We start from the raw sequence: 22,466 nt of genomic DNA on the forward strand, positions 1-22,466 counted from the left end.
TATTTGGTGTGTCACGCTAAATCACTGTGTAAATTAGGTTTCAAAAGAGACGATTGGAGTCTAGGTTAAAATTACACTTGAAAGTTATTCTAAAACCATTGCCATTTATATTTAAGCAGAGTTCTTTGGAGTTCCTGGTGTGTTAGTCTGACAGGATAGAGCAGGACGTTGACCATTTCAGGAGCAAGATTAGATACCAAAATACAAGTCCTATCAAAGCTATAACTATTAAATATGGCCTACTCTATATAGGATACAGTTTCTGAAGAAAACAAACATGTTCCTTTATATACCATAGGGTCCAAAAAAGAAATGTGAAAAACTATTTATCTCAGAGCGGAAAACATCAGTTTTCAGTCACTGCACAACAAGGGAATGAAACAAACTATCTATACAGTATTGCATAACTGAACCAACTAAAAACAATCTTATGCTGATTTACAAACTACTTAACGAGATCGAATGCAAAATTTTGCTAAAGCCCTCCAAAACCCCCAACATACCTCACTCGGTAGGTAAAACCAAAATGATCCTATCCTTATTCCTTCAAGACGCGCTTAAGTTCTGATGCTGATGCTCCAAGGTTTTGATAAAACAGCATCTTGTGCAAGCTTTAACAGACGAGGGAAGGGAGAAAAATATATAGAGAAAAAAAGTTCCTCTCCGTCTCTTGCTGTACCAGCCTCTCCAGTCGCAGGAGCCCTGAATGCCCAGACACAATCCTCCATTCATGGGCTAACACCATCTCAGAGTCTGTTCTTCGTTACACAGACACACACACACCAGAGACAATACACATACACACACACACACCAGAGACAATACACACACACCAGAGACAATACACACACACCAGAGACAATACACACACACACACACTTCCTCTCAATGAGATGCTGCATTCGCATTCCTTCATCCAAGGACGTCATCCAAGGATAATACAATTTAGTGCCCAGATTTATTGCTTGATCTATTTTGCCAACAAGTACATATTCTGCATAACATATGGCCCTGTATGCTGTGGGTATTGGAGCTACGTGCAACATTAAAATGTTGAGTTCTTAACTTCAATGGGCAAAACTGCTCATAACATGCACAAATTAGCCAATACCTAGTATTTATATATAAAACCAGTTTAACTTCAATTGTTGATAAAAAAAGTCAAGTATTTTAGAATTAGAAGTCAAGAATAGGGGTAACTATGAATGTTGGATTCTGGTCAAGTGTCTGTTGAACTTTTCAGGTTTTTCTTTTCAAACTGTCTTTATACTAGCTGCATTCCATGATTCTCTGCTCTGCTCATTTCCCATCTCCCTCTTCTCGACCCCCACCCCCCTTTTCTTTCACTTTTCCTCTCTCTCTTTGTCAGGTCCGGTTCAGTGAGTTCATGGTTCTGATGGGGGGAGGGACCCTTTCCCTTGAGTGGTTCAGTGCCTGCCTGTAGCTGCCGCTACACACAAGTAGACAGATACAACATACACACAAATATATATATATATATATATCTCTGAAGGCTTTTGGGTGCCATTTTGAAACACACTCTCACACACACGTACTTTCTTTTAATCACATGCTGACTGGAGTAATATCGACAAGAAGAACCTTGTTCCATAGTGTAGGCTGGCGAGATGAAATTAGGGTTGGGGATATGTAGACAATCTACTGTGCTGTGTGTGTGTGTGTGTGTAACTGTACTCTGACATGTGAAATCAATGACCACTCTCTGGAATCGAGATGTGGCTATGCCATGTGTGCCGCTGTCGGAGTACTCTAGGAGTTGTGTGGATCATGAGAATGCATAGCAGAGAGAGCGAGAGATAGATTGTGTGTGTATTCACTCTGTGTTGGGAGTTGCAGTGTTAACCCTAGTCTGTACTTCCATAGACTGTACTGTGAGTGGGTGGCTGGGCACTGGATGAGACACACACACTTTTCTCATTGCTCCATCACAGTATTCTCTGTCTATTCCTTTTTCTCTATAGGTCTCATACCTACGCAAGGATGCGCACGCACACTCTCTCAGTATCCCCTACCGCTCATTCTATGTCCTGACAACTTTTGACACCCAGAGGGCACCAATGTACAAACCTTTTAAGAACTTTCACACCCCTTTGCACTCACATTCTAGGAGTAACACAGTGTGTGTGTGTCTCTGTGTGCGTGTGTCTCAGTCTGTCTTAGTGTATGTATGTGTCTCAGACTGTGTGTGAGCATGTGTCTAAGGTTGTGCGTATTTTACTCTGTGTGTACGTTGCTCTATATATGTCTCAGTGTGTGTGTGTGTGTGTGTGTGTGTGTGTGTGTGTGTGTGTGTGTGTGTGTGTGTGTGTGTGTGTGTGCCTAACAATCCACACGTCCCACCAGTCTCAGGGGGATTACTCCACTACTCTATTCATACTGAGGCTCTTAATCTCCATTAAGAAGATTTTCCTCCCTTTGATGGCTTTTTGTCTTAAGACAGACACTTGCAGCTGATGGTGGTGCCCTATGGCTACAGCCACACACACACGGTCAAAAAAAACACGAGCACACAGACAGGTGACGGTGACGTACAGACAGTCCGGTGACGTACAGTCACCAACTCCAAGAGGCCTTCCCTAATGAGTCAGTGGTTGTTGTAACAACCCAGATGCAGGATAATATTGGTTGTCCACATCGCCACACATCTTCCAGACAGAAATTGAGTGATGGATAGTTTCTCACAGCTGCACAGAGATAAACACACACTGCTAAATAGATTTTAAAGGATTGCATTTAAAAAGGCCCAATGCAACCATTTCTATATCAATATCAAATTGTTGCTGGGTAACAATTAAACTGAACAAAAATATAAAACGCAACATGCAGCAACGCGACCACTATTTTCCTCATGCAGCGCAACACATCTTCTTCGCATAGAGTTGATTGTGGCCTGTGGAATGTTGTACCACCCCTCTTCAATGGCTATGCGAAGTTGCTGGATATTGGCAGGATCAGGAACACGCTGTCATACGCGTCAATCCAGAGCATACCAAACATGCTCAAACAGGTGACATGTCTGGTGAATATGCAGACCATGGAAGAACTGGGACATTTTCAGCATCCAGAAATTGTGTAGAGATGCTCGCAACATAGGGCCATGCATTATCATGCTGACACAGTGATGGCGGCAGATGAATTGCACGACAATGGGCCTCAGGATCTCGTCACGGTATCTCCGTGCATTCAAATTGGCAACGATAAAACGCAATTGTGTTTGTTGTTATGCCTGCCCATACCATAACCCACAGCCACCATGGGGCACACTGTTCACAATGTTGACATTATACACGTGGTCTGCAGTTGTAAGGCCGGTTGGACGTACTGCCATATTCTTTAAAACACCGTTGTAGAGAAATGAACATTCAATTATATGTCAACAGCTCTGGTGGACAGTCCTGCAATCAGCATGACAATTGCATGTACCCTCAAAACTTGAGACATTATGGCATTGTGTTGTGTGACAAAACTGCACATTAGTGAGTGGCCTTTTTTATTGTCTCCAGCACAAGATGCATGTGTGTCATGATCATGCCGTTTAAATAAGCTTCTTGATATGCCACTCCTGTCAGGTGGATGGATTATCTTGGCAAATTTGTTCACAACATTTTCTGCAAAATAAGCCTTTTCTGTGTATGTGAAATGTAGGGATCTTTTATTTCAGCTCATGAAAAATGGGACCAACACTTGACATGTTGCGTTTATATTTTTTGTTCAGTGTAAGTACCTGTAGTAAACTGCAGTAGAATTTTGCTAGGACTGTCTGGGAAAGGTCTGAGTGGGGAGGGGAAAATTGATAAAAACTATGTTTTTGGCAGAGAGGTTTGGAACGCTCTTTGTTATTGGTCTATTAACCAATATTCCACATGGTGATGTCACCGTGGGAAGCCGAAACCCCCCCCATTCTTTGCAAACCTGATCAGAAGGTCACCAGGTCTTAAAGCACTTTAAAAAAGTGTACAGCCATAGGGCACCATTAAAACAAAAAAATGTGTGTGTGTTGCACTCACTGTCTGAGCAGCTGCCGTCCCTGTTTCCAACCCAGCTGACTACTGTTGGGGGGGCTCGGGACCTCGTTTTCATTCCCTTCATCTGATGGAGAGAGAGGGGAGACAAGAATGAGACAGACAGACGCACATTGTTATTTAAGGCTTCACTCACAATCTTGAAGCATGGACTTAAAAACTTAATTGAATGCAGCACAAATACTGTATTCAATTTCAATCCAAAATTCCAATTGAAACAGGTCAGGACACATGGTGCAATCCAGGTTAGATTGTCAGAATGCATACAGTACATCTGAATGAAACATGTCAGTATTGTGACATTTGACATGCACAAATGTTACTTGTTTCAGGAAACTAGGTGTACTTCACAGGAGGCATTTGAACATAATTATTTATTTATTTTTTAAATCTAAATGATTTTTTTTGGGCAGAAATGCCTTCTGGAACATTGTATTCCATCTGTAAATATGAATACAATTGTTAAATTACGAGCCCAGTTGGTTTTGCCACAGAAAATGACAGGAACCTTCCCGCAAGACATGATTGGCTAAGATTATTATTCTTATTCTACATTTATTTCAACAAGGAACACAGACTGAGACCAAGGTCGCTTTTACAGCTGGGCCCTGCGTAAACATGTTTACACATACAGTTTAGGTACAATGATTAAGAAACTAAACATGACAAACAAAACGATCAAAGATAACAAAAAAATACAACAGCAGAATACATTTACACATAGGTTATTCCCCTAACAGCACAAAAACTTGCATTTTCAAAAACCATTACCAGCAATACAAAAATAAGATAATGCATGATAATGCATGGGCTGGACATGCTGAGTTTGGATTGGTCTGCCATGTAGCATGCTTCTGTCTATAACATTAACTGCTCAGTATGTGTTGATAGTCATTTCTACAGCGCTATTTTTGAAAGATATGTTAGCCATCGAGAACTACAAAAGTTTTGCTACTTTTCTCAACAACAATGATGCCCTGAATTTAGCAGGCGCTATCGACAGATCAGTTGGAACTTTCTGCACACGCCACGGTCAATGTGAACCGGAGTGAGCTGACAACGCTGGCCAAACAAAATATAGCTACAAACAAAACGGAGTTAAATGGTTTCAGTCTGCCGTGAAGCGTTCATCCATGTATTCGGGTAAGAGTCTAACTTCATTTTCAGATATTATACGTTTCTAACTATCAGAAAGTCATTTTCATTGCAAGTTATATATCTTACTGTTCACTAGCTAGCTAGCTCGCTATCTAAAGTTATGTGCATGATCTGTGTAGTAATATTATTCAAATCAGAAATCCATTTGCGTTGCTAGTTATAGCCTAATGTTAGCTAGCTAACATTGAACCTAGTTGATTAGCTCTTTAGCTACCAGCAGATTCATACTACAGCTATGACAATGTTTATATTGGTAGTAGTATGAGTTGGGATTACGCCGGTTCATTGTTTAGCTAGCTACCTACATGTCTAAACAAAATACTCACCTTCAGCAGATGATTACAGGACCCATCAAGTTAGCCAGGTGTGTCTGGGAGATGATTACAGCCATCTATTGTATTTCATTAACCTGTGTACATGTCTAGACAACAGTGACCCATCCACTTAGCTAGATGTGACTGCGAGGTGGTTACAGCATTTCCTCCACATAATCCATGAATTTTGACAAGTATGTCAGGTAAACGTCATCTAATAATTATCAAATATTTATATCTGGACACTAATGTTTTTGATATTGCTGCTATGCAAGTAACCATTTTTACCGTACCATTGACATGCATCCTGTGCATCTGACAAATACATTTACGGTAATATGAAGAACAACATAACATAATCTGACTTTGGTGCAGGTTATAGACAAGGACTAGATAGTGTATTTTTACCTTAATGTAGGCTACTACTTTTAGTCCTGAAATCGTTGGTTGTTTACTAAATTAATCACTCTGTTTAGCACATGGCCTCACATGTGAATCCTTAAAGCGATGTGTGGGGCTAAGGCTTAAGAGGTTGTGAATGATGCTGAATGGGTGTAGACAAAGAAGAGCTCTCCAGTAGAGGTGTACCAAAACATTGAAGGGACATTTTCTCAAAAGTGGGGTTACAAGTTTGTCAACTTTCAAAGCATAATTACTTTCACATCTTGAATATGTAAAGCACCCGAGGTCTGAGAAAGGCGCCATACAAATATTTAATTAGTCATTTTAATTGCAGAATTAAAAGATAGCTTGACTATGTAGGACTCAAAGTAGTGTCACTGGCACCGGTTGGTACTAAGAGTACAGAGGTGGAACTTTTTGAAACTTAATTTATTTACAATGCTGGCCTACTCAAGCCAAACCCAGACGACGCTGGGCCAATTGTGCGCGGCCCTATGAGACTCCCAATCATTGCCGTTTGTGATACAGCTTGTGTCTGTAGTGACGCATGCAGTGCCTTAGACCGCTGCGCCACTCGGGGACTTACCGGAATCATCATAGCTGGGAGGTTTCATGTCTCCTTGGTTCAACTCTGTTCCATATTTGAGCTTGTGGTATTTTGACCTGAGGGTAAAAGAAAAAGAGAGGAAAGAAGAGAGAAAAAGGGAGGGATAGAGAAAGAACGATAGAGAGGAGAAATAAATAAAAAGCTTTAATGATAAGACAGCCACAGATTTAACAGCTCATTAATGATCTAAGAGAAGATAACCATCTCACTGTTGATTGTATCTGTAAATTAACTGGCTTCACACATATATTTGAAGAACTGTCTTGTAAATGGCATATATTATTATATTAAGAACAGGTGGGAGGGATTCTACACAGGGGAAGAAATTAATTTGTTAATTCACTGGGTTGAAATTAATCTAAACTTAAATAGTGGATTTTAAGCCAATAGGTTGTTGTTTTTTTGCACAAGATTGCCCATGCCCATGCCCAGATAGCACACAAACTATACTACATATTTAAATAAAGGTAAAAAATAATATATATATTTGTATGAAAAAGTTTGGGCACCCCTGACAATTTCCATGATTTCCATTTATAAATAATTGGGTGTTTGGATCAGCAATTTTATTTCGATCTATCAAATAACTGATGGACACAGTAATATTTCAGTAGTGAAATTAGGTTTATTGGATTAACAGAAAATGTACAATATGCATCAAAACAAACTTAGACCGGTGCATTCATTTGGGCACCCCAATAGAAAAACCACATCAATATTTAGTAGAGCCTCCTTTGGCTAAAATAACAGCCCCTAGACGCTTCCCATAGCCTCTAATGAGTGTCTGGATTCTGAATTAAGGTATTTTGGACCACTCCTCTTTACAAAACATTTCCAGCTCAGTTAGATTTGATGGTTGCCAAGCATGGACAGCCCGCTTCAAATCATCCCACAGATTCTCAATGATATTCAGGTCTGGGGACTGGGATGGCCATTCCAGAACATTGTACTTGTTCCTCTGCATAAATGCCCTGGTAGATTTTGAGCAGTGTTTTGGGTTGTTGTCTTGTTGAAATATCCAGCCCCGGCGTAACTTCAACTTTGTGACTCATTCTTCAACATTATTCCAAAGAATCTGCTGACATTGAGTGGAATCCATTGCGACCCTCAACTTAAACAAGATTCCCAGTACCGGCACTGGCCACACAGCCCCACAGCAAGATGGAACCCCCACCAAATTTTTACTGTGGGTAGCAAGTGTTTTTCTTGGAATGCTGCGTTCTTTTGCCGCCATGCATAAGGTCCCTTGTTATGACCAAATACCTCAATCTTTGTATCATCAGTCCACAGCACCTTATTCCAAAATGAAGCTGGCTTGTCAAAATGTGCGTTTGCATACCTCAAGCGACTCTGTTTGTGGCGTGTGTGCAGAAAAGGCTTCTTCCGCATCACACTCCCATACAGCTTCTCCTTGTGCAAAGTGTGCTGAATTGTTGAACGATGCACAGTGACACCATCTGCAGCAAGATGATGTTGTAAGGTCTTTGGAGGTGGTCTGTGGGCTGTTTGACCGTTCTCACCATCCTTCGCCTCTCCGATATTTTACTTGGCCTGCCACTTAACAAGAACTGTGCCCGTGGTCTTCCATTTCCTTACTATGTTCCTCACAGTGGACACTGACAGCTTAAATCTCTGCGATAGCTTTTTGTAGCCTTCCTCTAAACCATAATGTTGAACAATCTTTGTTTTCAGGTCATTTGAGAGTTGATTTGAGGCTCCCATGTTGCCACTCTTCAGAGGAGAGTCAAAGAGAACAACAACTTGCAATTGGCCACCTTACATACCTTTTCTCATGATTGGATGCACTTGTCTATAAAGTTCAAGGCTTAATGAGCTCACCAAACCAATTGTGTGTTCCAATTAATCAGTGCTAAGTAGTTACAGGTTTTCAAATCAACAGAATGACAAGGGTGCCCACATTTTTGCATAGCCTATTTTTCACATCTGATTCAATTTCATACAACTTAATATTGCTACACTAAAAATCTTTGTCTGGACAATACCCCAGTACTCAGCTTTTATTAGAAAATGAATGGCATGCCACTGTGATCATTTTCTGTGACCACAGAGTAAATTATGCAGCCTCAGAGGGGTGCCCAAACTTTTTCATATGTGTGTGTATGTATATGTGTGTATGTGTGTATATACATACACACAGTCACATGAAAAAAATATATATATATATGTATGTATGTATGTATGTGTGTAAGGTCGGCCAGATGAGTGTGTGACATCTTGGCCTGTACTCATAAAGCGTTCAGAGTATGAGTGCTGATCTAGGATCAGGTCCCCCCCCCGTCCATTCCTTATAATCTAAAAGAAAACGGATCCCAGATCTGCACTCCTAAGACAGGCTTTGTGAATACAGGCCCTGGATGGGTGCCCTCTTGTGAAGATGCGCTTATATGAGAACTTCTACTTGGTTAGCTAGACTGCGACTTGACTTGGTGTCACTCAAACATTGAATCCCTACAAACAAAGGCCATGAGGTGAGAGGATTAGGTGAGTGGAGTGCTGGTAATTCTATAAGAGGATAAGACACTGAGGGGATGATGGATTACTTTAAAAATACCATCACCACCATCATTGTCTTAATCAATATCATGGTAATTTAACTAATTTGTTTTTCAAATCGATTACAAAGGGATTTATAAATAAAAACATTGACACATCGAATGGAAATAACGGAAAAATTGATGTAATCAATTTATCACTAGCCACTTTATATAATGCTTACATACCCTACTTTACTCATCTCATATGTATATACTGTACGCTATACCATCTACTGCATCTTGCCATCTTGATGTAATTAAATGTATCTCTAGCCACTTTAAACAATGGCACTTTATATAATTCTTACATACCCTACATTACTCATCTCATATGTATATACTGTACTCTATGCCATCTACTGCATCTTGCCTATGCTGTTCGGGCATCACTCATTCATATATTTTTATGTACATATTCATATTCTTTCCTTTACACTTGTGTATATAAGGTGGTTGTTGTGAAATTGTTAGGTTATATTACTTGTTAGATATTACTGCATGGTCGGAACTAGAAGCACAAGCATTTCGCTACACTCGCATTAACATCTGCTAACCATGTGTATGTGACAAATAAATTTGATTTGATTTTGTAAAACAGTTAAGGTCATTGCACCATCTTATGCTAATTTCCAGTGATTCTTTGCATCATTATCCTCATTACCATCATCATCACTTATTTACAGCCCCAAAAATTAAAAAGGTCTCTGTTTGTCAATAACAGTATTACCAGGAGAGGTCATTCAAAACAATCTTGGATCACTTTTGCACTTCCCCCACTAATGGTTAAGGTACGGATTGGGGGAGGGGAAGCTTAACCTAGATCTTTACCTCAGGGGCAACTTCACCCCGGAGAGCACCAGGAGGTCAAAAAAGTAGTCAAAGACAGTATACTATGAAGACAGGATACAACTGTTTCTCCAAAAGAAATCCTCAATCACACTTGTAGGTGATGTCATGGCGATATTGGCCAGCTGAGCTCATGCACAGGAACACGTCATCGGGTGTAAAGGTCATCTCGTGCCGAACTGCGCATGTGCAGGCTGCCAAATGAAACCCACTCACTCGATATAAAGTCGCTTTTGACAATAGTAAAAACTTGTCAGACCGCGGCCTGGTCTACCTAGTCTGCTTCGCAAGCGTTCCTGGAGGTCTCGCGATGTTGCATCTGTTTTTTTTCTTACAGTTATCATGTGCGACCACAGATGATCCATTAAATTGACCAGATACTTAAGTGGCCACTCTAACAATGAAAATAAATGTCTTAAAATGGAAGGCAGTTAAGCTGGGTACCAGTCTCTTTAGCGAATCCACTACCTCTCCTCATGTCCCATAGACTACAATTCCAACCACAAAACATCTTATACAACAACTTGTCCAGCTAACAGCAAAATGTTTGTTTTTGTTATAAATTCAAATTCTGCTATTTGAGGCTCCACATGTTGTCATGGAAAATGACAACATGTGGAGTGAACAACAACCAATGAGAGACTCCGCTGTAAATCCAGCACATATTGAACATTGAGATTGCAGAATGGGCAGTCTTTTTGGCAATGACAAGGAGTGGTATGAAGTGGAACGTTAGCTAAAGGGACTGGTATTCAGACTAGAAGAGAGTCGGGAAGAGGCAAGATCAGGTGTGGGACCATTCTAGCCAATGAGAGGGCAGATATGCGCGTGAACAACAGGCACACCGCCGATAAAAAAACTTTATATCAGTACACTCATAACCTAAGCACTACAAAACGTATATCAATGCATTGAGAAGCCTGTGTCCATCGATGCCACATATCAAGTTTCATACAGATCGTGCCAGAAGATTAGCAGTTTAAGTGTTTATCACAAAATAAAAAATGGTGGAACATCCATCATTGAGGACCTTGTGGCAAATTTGTTCCTTGAAAGGAGAGGGACCAATGTACTGAATTTCATGACTTTATGTCAAACGGTCTGAGGGGCGTCACCTTTTAACTTCTTGAAACTCTAGGGGCGCTATATCATTTTTGGATAAAAAGACGTTCCCGTTTTAAGCGCAATATTTTGTCACAAAAAGATGCTCGACTATGCATATAATTGGTAGCTTTGGAAAGAAAACACTCTGACGTTTCCAGAACTGCAAAGATATTTTCTGTGCGTGCCCTAGAACGTGAGCTACAGGCAAAACCAAGATGAAACGGCATCCAGGAAATGAGCAGGATTTTTGAGGCTCCGTTTTCCATTGTCTCCTTATATGGCTGTGAATGCGAAAGGAATGAGTCTGCCCTTTCTGTCGTTTCCCCAAGGTGTCTGCAGCATTGTGACGTATTTGTAGGCATATCATTGGAAGATTGACCATAAGAGACCACATTTACCAGGTGTCCGCCCGGTGTCCTGCGCCGGAATTGGTGCGCAAACCTCAGCTGCAAGTATTTTTCCATGGAATTCAGAGAAGAAAGCAGGCTTCCACGAACGATATATCAATGAAGAGATATGTGAAAAAACACCTTGAGGATTGATTCCAAACAACGTTTGCCATGTTTCGGTCGATATTATGGAGTTAATTCGGAAAAAGTTTGACGTTGTTGGTGACTGAATTTTCGGTTCGTTTCGGTAGCCAAATGTGATGTACAAAACGGAGCGATTTCTCCTACACAAAGATGCTTTCAGGAAAAACTGAACATTTGTTATGTAACTGAGAGTCTCCTCATTGAAAACATCCAAAGCTCTTCAAAAGGTAAATTATTTTATTTATTTGGTTATCTGGTTTTTGTGAAAATGTTGCGTGCTAAATGCTACTCAAAATGCTAAGCTAGCTTAGCATACTCTTACACAAATTAGTGAATAGCGATGGTTCAAAAGCATATTTTGAAAATCTGAGATGACAGTGTTGTTAAGAAAAGGCTAAGCTTTAGAGCAGGCGCATTATTTTCATTTTATTTGCGATTTTCAGAAATCGTTAACGTTACATTATGCTAATGAGCTTGAGGCTATAACTGTATACAGGTTTTTTTCATAGCCAAACGTGAACAAAACGGAGCGATTTATCCTACACAAATAATATTTTTTTGAAAAACTGAACATTTGCTATCTAACTGAGAGTCTCCTCATTGAAAACATCTGAAGTTCTTCAAAGGTAAATGATTTTATTTGAATTATTTTCTTGTTTTTGTGAAAATGTTGCTGGCTGAATTCTAGGCTTATAGCTATGTTAGCAATCAATACTCTTACACAAATGCTTGTTTAGCTATGGTTGAAAAGCATATTTTGAAAATCTGAGATGACAGTGTTGTTAACAAAAGTCTAAGCTTGAGAGCAAATATATTCATTTCATTTCATTTGCGATTTTCATGAATAGTTAACGTTGCGTTATGCTAATGAGCTTGAGGCTATAAATAGAATCCCGGATCCGGGATTGCGCGATGCAACAGGTTAAAGTTAGCATTTTCAATCTTATAGCGCCACCATCTGGCCTATCAGTGTAATTTTGTAAATACTCAATCTCTATGGCAACACGGATCTTTACACCGCTTCGTCAAAATCGGGTTAGTGCTATCTGAGATATCGCATGTGGCTAACGGACAGACACACATCCACAGTCCTCTCCCCGATTTCATTGTGGGGGAAACTAAAAATTAAGACTTCTTGCTAACCATGGGGGTGACATTGTCTGCATCCTCAAATGTCACCCTATTCCCTAGTGTACTACTTTTGACCAGGGCCATTATGATTCTGGTCAAAAGAAATGCACACTGTTAGGATTAGGGTCAAATTTGGGACGCAACCCTCGACTTTGTCACAGTCCAAGAGTTTCAGCCCGGTCCCAGATCTGTTTGTGCAGTCTTGCCAACTCCAATGATTTTACATATTTATTTTTTGTATTTATGACGGCCTACCCCAGCCAAAACCGGACGACGCTGGGCCAAGTGTGCGCTGCCCTAGGTGACTCCCAATCATGGCCGGTTGTGATACAGCCTGGAATCGATCCAGGGTCTGTAGTGACGCCTCTAGCACTGAGATGCAGTGCTTTAGACCGCTCCACCACCCGGGAGCCCGACATGACAGAGACCATAGGAGTTGGCAAGACAGCATAAACAGAGCTTGGACTGAGCTACAGGGGTGGATCTTAGTAGTCTAATGTAGTTTCCTCGCATTTCTGCATCTGTACACACCGATTTGAAATAAACTGTAGGTTGGATGCTCAAGGTTTCTCCTACATGGAAAGGCAGAGGGAGAAACGTATAATACCAGTCAAAACTCTGAATGATGCAGAATGACTCATGCTCAATTGAGTGGGAGCAAGGGAGAGAAAGAGAGTGGGAGCAAGGGAGAGAAGGAGAGAGAGTGGGAGCAAGGGAGAAAAAAGGAAAGTGTGCAAAAGGGAAGAGACGGAGAACAGAAAGGAGAGGTGACGAGGGCAGAAAAAGTTAAACAGATGGGAGACGGGCAGGGTCAAAGAGAGGGGGAAGGATGGACAAGGAGAGTGTGATAAGGACAGAAAGAGTGACGGCAGAGAGAATGAGAAACAGAATGAGAACAAGAGGACAAAGGAGACCAAGAGAGAACAAGACCGTGAACGAGAAAGCAAAAAAAGGGTGGATGGGTGACTTTGAGTATGCCGGGAAAATGTAGTTCCGAGGCTATAATCACATGGCGGGCGAGTGGCGGAGGTTCTCAGAAAGACCATACCGGTTAGGTTCTCTTAAATTTCTTCACCCACCCGACCAGACTCCGTAGGTTTAAGACAGAGTGAGGCTCTCGCTAGCCTGGAATCCAAACTGATAATAGGAGACTGGACATGTAGTTGGGATGGCTAAAGCTTGGAATCCAAACTGGTATGCTCCGTTTCACCATTGTAAAGCCTGGACACCAAACTGGCATATTCCGTTTCACCTGTGATTCCTACCTAGCCTGGAATTCAAAATGTAACGGAGCATAATAGAGTTTGGATTCCAGGCTACAGTTGAAGTCGGAAGTTAACATACACCTTAGCCAAATACATTTAAACTCAGTTTTTCACAATTCCTGACATTTAATCCTAGTAACAATTCTCCGTCTTAGGTTAGTTAGGATCACCACTTTATTTTAAGAATGTAAAATGTCAGAATAATAGCAGAGAGAATGATTCATTTCAGCTTTTATTTCTTTCATCACATTCCCAGTGGGTCAGAAATTTACATACACTCAATTAGTATTTGGTTGAATTGCCTTTAAATTGTTTAACTTGAGTCAAAGGTTTCAGGTAGCCTTCCACAAGCTTCCCACAATAAGTTGGGTGATTTTGGCCCATTGAGCTGGTGTAACTGAGTCAGGTTTCTAGGCCTACTTGCTCGCACACACTTTTTCAGTTCTGCCCACACATTTTCTATAGGATTGCGGTTAGGGCTTTGTGATGGCCACTCCAATACCGTGACTTTGTTGTCCTTAAACCATTTTTACACAACTTTGGAAGTATGCTTGGGGTCATTGTCCATTTGGAAGACCCATTTGCAACCAAGCTTTAACTTCCTGACTGATGTCTTGAGATGTTGCTTCAATGTATCGACATCATTTTCTTTCCTCATGATGCCATCTATTTTGTGAAGTGCACCAGTCCCTCCTGTAGCAAAGAACCCCCACAACATGATGCAGCCACAGCCGTGCTTCATGGTTGGGATGGTGTTCTTTGGCTTGCAAGCCCCCCCACCCCCGAACATAACAATAGTCATTATGGTCATTATGGCCAAACAGTTATATTTTGGTTCATCAGACCAGAGGACTTTTCTCCAAAAAGTACAATCTTTGTCCCCATGTGCAGACGCAAACCGTAGTCTGGCTTTATGGCGGTTTTGGAGCAGTGGCTTCTTCCTTGCTGACCGGCCTTTCAGGTTATGTCGATATACGACTCGTTTTACTGTGGATATAGATACTTTGTACCGGTTTCCTCCAGCATCTTCACAAGGTCCTTCGCTGTTGTTCTGGGATTGATTTGCACTTTTCGCACCAAAGTACATTCATCTCTAGGAGACAGAATGCGTCTCCCTCCTGAGCGGTATGGTGGCTACATGGTCCCATGGTGTTTATATTTGCATACTATTGTTTGTACATCATGAAAGTGGTACCTTCAGGCATTTGTAAATTGCTCCCAAGGATGAACCAGACTTGTGGAAGTCTACAATATTATTTCTGAAGTCTTGGCTGATTTTTTTGATTTTCAAATGTCAAGCAAAGAGGCACTGAGTTTGAAGGTAGGCCTTGAAATACATCTACAGGTACACCTCCAATTGACTCAAATTATGTCAATTAGCCTATCAGAAACTTCTAAAACCATGACATAATCTTCTGGGATTTTCCAAGCTGTTTAAAGGCATAGTCATAGTATGTAAACTTCTGACGCACTGGAACTGTGATACAGTGAATTATAAGTGAAATAATCTGTCTGTAAACAATTGTTAGAAAAATTACTTAGTAGATGTAGATGTCCTAACAGATTTGCCAAAACTATAGTTTGTTAACAAGAAATGTGTGGAGCGGTTGAAAAACGAGTTTTAATGACTCCAACCTAAGTGTATGTAAACTTCCGACTTCAACTGTAGGTTTTAACTATCCAAACCACATGACCAGTCAAAGCCTCCCATGTAGCCAGTCAAGTCTAATCCGCAGGTTGCCTAGTAGTGTGTAGCAGAGAAAGACCCTACTGAATTATTCTAGATGTCCATTATGCAATTATATGGTGGAAGAGGGACGTGACGCCGTGCTGCATTACCCATGACAAGGTGTGAGCAGCACATGACTGTGGGAATGTGGTTGAAGGGGACATGGCGCCGCCTCGGTGCTACGTTTTCCCACAATGTGTGCGCGCGCATAAAATGTGACATAATTCTGTGTAGGGGACAAGAGGTTACGATACTTATTCCATATTTCGTTGTGTTACAGCCTGAATGTCTTACCCATCGAAACACAATAGCCCAAAATGACAATTAAAAACATGTTTTTAGGAATGTATTGAAAATAAAATATATAAATATCTCATTTAAATAAGTATTCACACCCAAGTCAATACTTGTAGAAACACCTTTGGCAGCAACTTCGAGTCGTCTTGAGTCAATGTGCAAAACTGATCTGGATTTGGAGATTTTCTCCCATTCTTCCTTGCAGATTTTCTCAAGCACTGTTAAGTTAGATGGGGAGCGGTGGTGAACAGCAATCTTCAAGTCTTTCCAGTTTTTCAAATGGGATTCAAGTCTGGACTTTGGTTGGGCCACTCAAGGACTTTCACATTCTTGTTCTGTAGCCATTCCAGTGTTGCTTTGCCTGTATGCTTGAGGTCATTGTCCTGATGGAAAGTAAAATCTTCGCCCCAGTCTAAGGTCATTCGCACTCTGAAGCAGGTTCTCGTCAAGGATTTGCCTGTATTTGGCTCCATTCATTGTTCTCAGTCCCAATTTAATCAATTTTGAATTCAGGCTGCATGGGTCAAGGGGTATGAATACTTTCTGAAGGAATAGTATGTGATGGGAAAAAATAGTAATGTCTCAATGCTAATATTTCCACAGTGTGTGTGTGTGCGCGCGCGTCATGTGATACCACTGAGGCAGTGTTCCTCAATTCTGGTTCTGGGAAACCACTGTTTGATTTTCCTCCAGTAAGATATCAATTTACAGTATACAGTGGTTCTTCCTTTAAAAGTTGCATCGTACTGCAGCACAGCTTGCAGTCTGCAGCAAAATTCTATGGCATATTGTTTAAGTGTCAGTGTAGTGGCTTCCTTTCGTCTTTACCATAGCCACTGCACAAGCCTGAAGCGGGGTTGTTTGGTACGCATACAGTCCACACTCAAGGTTTCCCAAACGGCCAAACATTCGATGACATCCAGGGATATGGTGCAACAAAAATGTTTATTCTTCTTATATCTAACAAATAAATTATTCTCCAATCAACTTAAAGCAGAGAATACTTGATATGGAAAATACATATTATGACCTGTCTGTATGTCTGTATGGTCAAAAAACTATACCGCTCCCGCATCTAGCAAGGACTCCCCCTCCCGAAGGCTCAACTTCCTGCCTTTATCCTAACACACTTGCCACAATACAATGAATAGGCAAGAGGGGGGGCCAAAAACTGAGTTACACTAACAACAAATGAATATATCTCAAATCAGGTAAATATAAATCATAATGGTACGTACCTAATATTTCATCATTTAAATTAATATTTAATATATTTACACAAATATACATGGAGCTCCATATGTTCAGTCTTTTACACAAATATGTCCAAATCGGCTCTAACAGTCAGCCACTGTCTCCATTAATGCTAGTAAGAGCTAGTTTGACCACACCAGAGGGCAACTTTGAGAAGCATTTGACAGTTTTTAATATAGGCTGTACTAGAGAATTTAAAACCTTTTTTGTAAGAACATAGTATATGGAATAGATAAGAAATGTATCTTAATTAATTTGATTAATATAATGGACTTAAGTAAAGGCTCTGTAAGATATATACAGTGCCTTGCGAAAGTATTCGGCCCCCTTGAACTTTGCGACCTTTTGCCACATTTCAGGCTTCAAACATAAAGATATAAAACTGTATTTTTTTTGTGAAGAATCAACAACAAGTGGGACACAATCATGAAGTGGAACGACATTTATTGGATATTTCAAACTTTTTTAACAAATCAAAAACTGAAAGATTGGGCGTGCAAAATTATTCAGCCCCCTTAAGTTAATAAGGGTTGATTCGTAAACCATGTGCCATGGAATCGGTAAATCAAAAATCTCTTCCTAATTATTTTGCAATCTATATGGCACAGCTGTCAATTATTTGGTCCTTAAATGAAACGGGTATTTTTATTTATCACAATTTTCTTTAACCCATTTTGGTCTTTAATGCAGGACCGACAGACAAGTTCCTTACTTTTATTTTTTTAAACTGAAATTACAACCAATTTCTATGGCATTAAAAATATATATATAGAAGATGATTTCATTTTAAATAACCGAAAGTGAGCAATTGTAATCTGAATAAAGGGAAAATGCCATGCTTGAACATGGGATGAGACATTCGTACTAATTTGTAAATAAAGCCAGTTTGTTACTTAGATTTATTTCAGTTTTTAGAGGGAAAGAAACCAAAAGCCCAATGTGCCTAATTTCGAAAATTGTCAGACCACATGTTATGTGAAATTCCCCCATTGTATTTACCCAAGTTCTCTCTTAACTCCAGGACCAACATCTAACTCCCCCTTGTGATAGTGTGGTACAATGACAGAATACCAACATCTACCACTAATGGTCACGGCATAAGCTCATAATTTTTAAAGGAAGAACCACTGTAGCAAGCCTGTTGTTGTGGGGAAAGATATTGAGTGAGAGATGAGTTCCCCTTGGGATTTTGGGTCTATGAAAATGTATTGATCATAGCTAGCATACTACATGCTTCAAAAATTACAGAGCGCCTACAGTTATGTTTGGCATGCAGATTATGATGTATAGCTATGTTGACATAATCCGGACAGTATTTAGAAGGGATGGGTGACTCCAGTCCTGGAGGCCTTCTGAGTGTCTGCTGGCTTTTGTCTGATTTAGATCTGGGAAACTGGACCCTGAGCTGAATCCAGCCAAGTTGACCTGTTCTGCGCTGGCCTGGTTACGGATCCACCGTAGTTCTAGAACAGTACTGCACAAGACAGTTTGAAAGGAAAATACTCAAGCCAGCACAGTACGGTTCAGCATGAAAGTGTGAGAAGGGTACGCGCAAAACAGAAAAAAAGTATGCTCAAAACAGAAAAATCAACCAGTAGACACTCACTCAGCCCCCTAGAACCAAAGCCCTCCCCCCCCCCATAAAGACTGAAGGTGTGGTGTAGTTGAGTGTAATGTGGTCCTCACCTCTCTTGTTTGAGGGCATACTCCAGCATCTTGATCCTTCTGACCAGGTCCTTCTTCAGGTTCTCCTGGCCCTTCCTCTCACCCTGCAGGAAGGCTATCTGGGCCTGGAGGAGAGAAGAGCAAAAAGGTCAATTTCCTGAAGAAAAACTTGTGTTTTTGGCTTCATCTAAGCTATCTTTTTATGGCAGTGTAAGTTGTAGTGGTAGTAGTGATTGCAATAGTAGTAGTAATAGTACCAGCAGTAGTATCAGTACCAGTAGTAGTGACTGTATGCGTTTAATTCAAGGTGAACATTAGACCAGGAGAGACAAAAGAATGAGAAGGTATGTATGTAAGTAGTGGTGCACCGATACACAATATTTTCCTTGCCAAAAAAAACCCAATACCGATAACCAATATTTACAATTTTAGCAGCCTTTTAAGCATTCTAGTACAGTTAAATAGTTAGCACACACACACAGCAGTCTAAGGCACTGCATCTCAGTGCAAGAGGGGTCACTACAGTCCCTGGTTCGAATTGTTCTTAACTGACTTGCCTAGTTAAGGTTACACCACACAAACAAGTTATTTTGTTGGAATTTACGTACAGTGGTTCCTCCTTTAAAAGTTGCGGGCTGCTGCAGCATTCTGTGGCACGTTATCTAATTGACAAGTCATTTTTTTCTGTTATTGCAAGTTATTGCTAGTTTGACCACCGGAGGGCATCTTTGAGAAGCATCTGATAGTCTTCCCTATTGCAGGCATGCGGGAGACGGGTATAATCACCCGATGGGAAGGAAGGAGTAGGCTGTCCTTGTAAATAAGAATTTGTTCTTAACTGATTCCATGTGTGTTATTTCATTGTTGTGATGTCTTCACTATTGTTCTACAATGTAGAAAAAAAGTAAAAATATAGAAAAATCCTGGAATTAATAGGTGTGTCCAAACTTTTGACTGGTAATTATTATGGTGTTTTTCTATTCCATGAAAAATGAAAAACCCTCTGGGTTTCTGTAAGGATGGAATGTAAAATATGGCGCTGGATAACATGATGGTTGGAAGTACAGTACTGGACTATTTAGCTAAAGAATCCCTGTGTCGTGTGGACCTGACGAGAGACCGGGGTTCCATTCCAAGACGGGGGGGAAGTAGGCTGTCCTTGTAAATAATAATTTGTTCTTTACTGATTACATAGTTGTCATGTCTTCACTATTATTCTACAATGTATAAAATAGTAAAAATAAAGAATCCTGGAATGAGTAGGTGTGTCCAAACCTTTGACTGGTACTTGCTTAATTAGATTAATATTATGGTGTATCTATTTTATTACAAATGAAAAACCCTGAGTAAATTCAGACCGTTTCGCTCTTGGAGCACACACTGGACGTTCAGGCCAAGGGGCAGGGTTGATTTGAGTGTTCTGATCTTACAACTGCAGTCAAGCACACAAGCGAACATTGGCTCGCTTGCTGCTACTTCCAGACACAAATGAGACCACTCTGACCATTTTACTCACCCTAGCAGAGATGGTTAGGTAGTTTTCATGTTAACCAGAGCGTTGGTGACTAACTGTGCTGCTGGAAACAATTTAATTACACTTTTCTTTTTTACGTTTACAGACACCGGCCATATTCGGGTTCGAAACCTGCTCCCTGCTTGTTTCATTTGAAGTCGTGCACAATTATCAGTTCATTATTTGGTTTATATTGCCCATTCATTGTCAGAGACACCGAAGTGCATTGGGACCCAAAAGCATAATCAGTGCTCTAACTCCCCCTTGGTCGTTAGGGCAAATCTGGTCTGTGATAGGACGTTTTTTTCCACCTCACACCTAGTTCGGCTATTAGACTATTCTTTAGTAAAGGTTGAATAGTCCATTGTTCAGCTAAATGTAGATATTGCCAGATGCATGTTCACTGTACAAGGAACAGGCAGTGGAAGCTTTATTGCTGGCAAAAATGTTATTTTTCTCTCTTCCTCTCTGCCTGTCTTGTTGTACATGGAACCTGTCTCACATGCATTCTTTAAAAAACCCTTAAGATGTCAGCTGCTAATTTTAAGATTTACACCACAAACACGCAGCCATTTTCACTGGACTATTAAGCCCCTGTTGCTGCTAAATGTATCATCACTAATACATATGTTTATTTTGAGCATTCCAGATTCAGCAGGTGGAGGACCTGCTTTATCGGGAGGATAATCTGGAAACACTGACAATGGGGTCACTGTTCCTGACATCCCATGCCCCGTCTACTGAGAATCTTGCTGTGCTGCAACACCATGTGAACCCTACCACTGACTCCTCGTCTTTTGGTAAGGACATATATATGCACGCTCTTCATTTAATTATGAGTCTCCAGCGTTTTTAGGTGCAGTCCTCCCACACTACGTAGGATATTGTTTTAGCCAAAGTGCCACTCTTGATAATGGCAAACATTTGTGTTTTTTGGAGGAGGGTGAAATGACAGCAGGCCCAGCTGTCAAAGTGAGAGAGTAGGCTATTCTGGATAGAGCATGTACTTTTGTGTAGTCTATTTCATGTGAGGTTTTCTGTCCTCAGATACAGAGAGCTGTGAAAGCCTGTCTGCAGTTTAAGAGGTACCAACGAAGAGCAGTGGTTCTCAGTCCTGGGAACTCAAAGGGGTGAACATTTTTGTTTTTGCCTCGGCACCGCACAGCTGATTCAAATGATCAACTCATCAAGCTTCAAGTGGTATTTATGTATCCATTTGTGACGCTATCTTTGATAAGATCCTGCTATTGTCAGATGCATCTATCTAGCCAATGTTATCATGATTTGTTATAAGGGATATTATACAGGAAGTATTATTAAAGAGACGCTTTACATTGAAATAGAGAGATGTAGTAGTCCCAGAGTTAATGATCCAAGGTCAGTTCTGCATTTCGCCTCCTGATGATTATAATGACTGACTGTGTTAGAACAAAAAAAACAAAGCTTAATCATTCTCTCTCTCTATTCATCTGTCTCTCATCTGCAGGTATGTTTTGATGTGAGAGAGGAAGCCAGTCCCGTCATCGCCACCTCACCCGCTCTTAAGATAACCTTCGGACCGACTGGGAGTCCAAGTCTGGTTAGGAGACACCACTAGAGACACTATGTTATTGTGATGAACTTATAAGTGAAATAATATGTCTGTAAACAATTGTTGGAAAAATCACCTGTGTCATGCACAAACTAGTTGCCCTAACCAACTTGCCAAAACTATAGCTTGTTAACTAGAAATTTGTGGAGTGGTTGAAAAATGAGTTTTAATGACTCCAACCTAAGTGTATGTAAACTTCCGAATTCAACTGTACATGAAGACACAGCATCACTCAAAGAATGGAGTTTGATACACTTGGTGCTGAATATGACTGAAAAAGAATGTCTCAGAGATTCTACCTGAACCGCACCTTTATTTGCCAAGGTAGAGTACATGATCAGTGAATATATTCAATGTACAGGCTACAATGTGGGGATCTCATGCGTGGTAGTAACTACAGTACATGTATAAAGGACTTGCATCCCTGGCACAAAGTTATTACATTCTACTCAATCCATA

The 22,466-nt window shown here is 40.6% G+C and overlaps 1 protein-coding gene across 2 annotated transcripts in view; it reads right to left on the reverse strand.

The window, feature by feature from the left end:
- LOC135522055 (striatin-like) overlaps positions 1-22,466 on the reverse strand; it is an 87,247-nt gene that overhangs the window by 23,910 nt on the left and 40,871 nt on the right. For both annotated transcript variants that reach the window (XM_064947979.1, XM_064947971.1), the window contains exons 2-4: positions 18,925-19,028; positions 6,504-6,580; positions 4,029-4,110 (exon numbers count right to left, since the gene is read on the reverse strand). In XM_064947979.1, the coding sequence (XP_064804051.1) occupies positions 4,029-4,110; positions 6,504-6,580; positions 18,925-19,028 (263 nt within the window). The remainder of the gene's footprint in view (positions 1-4,028; positions 4,111-6,503; positions 6,581-18,924; positions 19,029-22,466) is intronic.

This window comes from Oncorhynchus masou, chromosome 4 (assembly GCF_036934945.1).
Source record: "Oncorhynchus masou masou isolate Uvic2021 chromosome 4, UVic_Omas_1.1, whole genome shotgun sequence".
Lineage (NCBI taxonomy): Eukaryota > Metazoa > Chordata > Actinopteri > Salmoniformes > Salmonidae > Oncorhynchus > Oncorhynchus masou.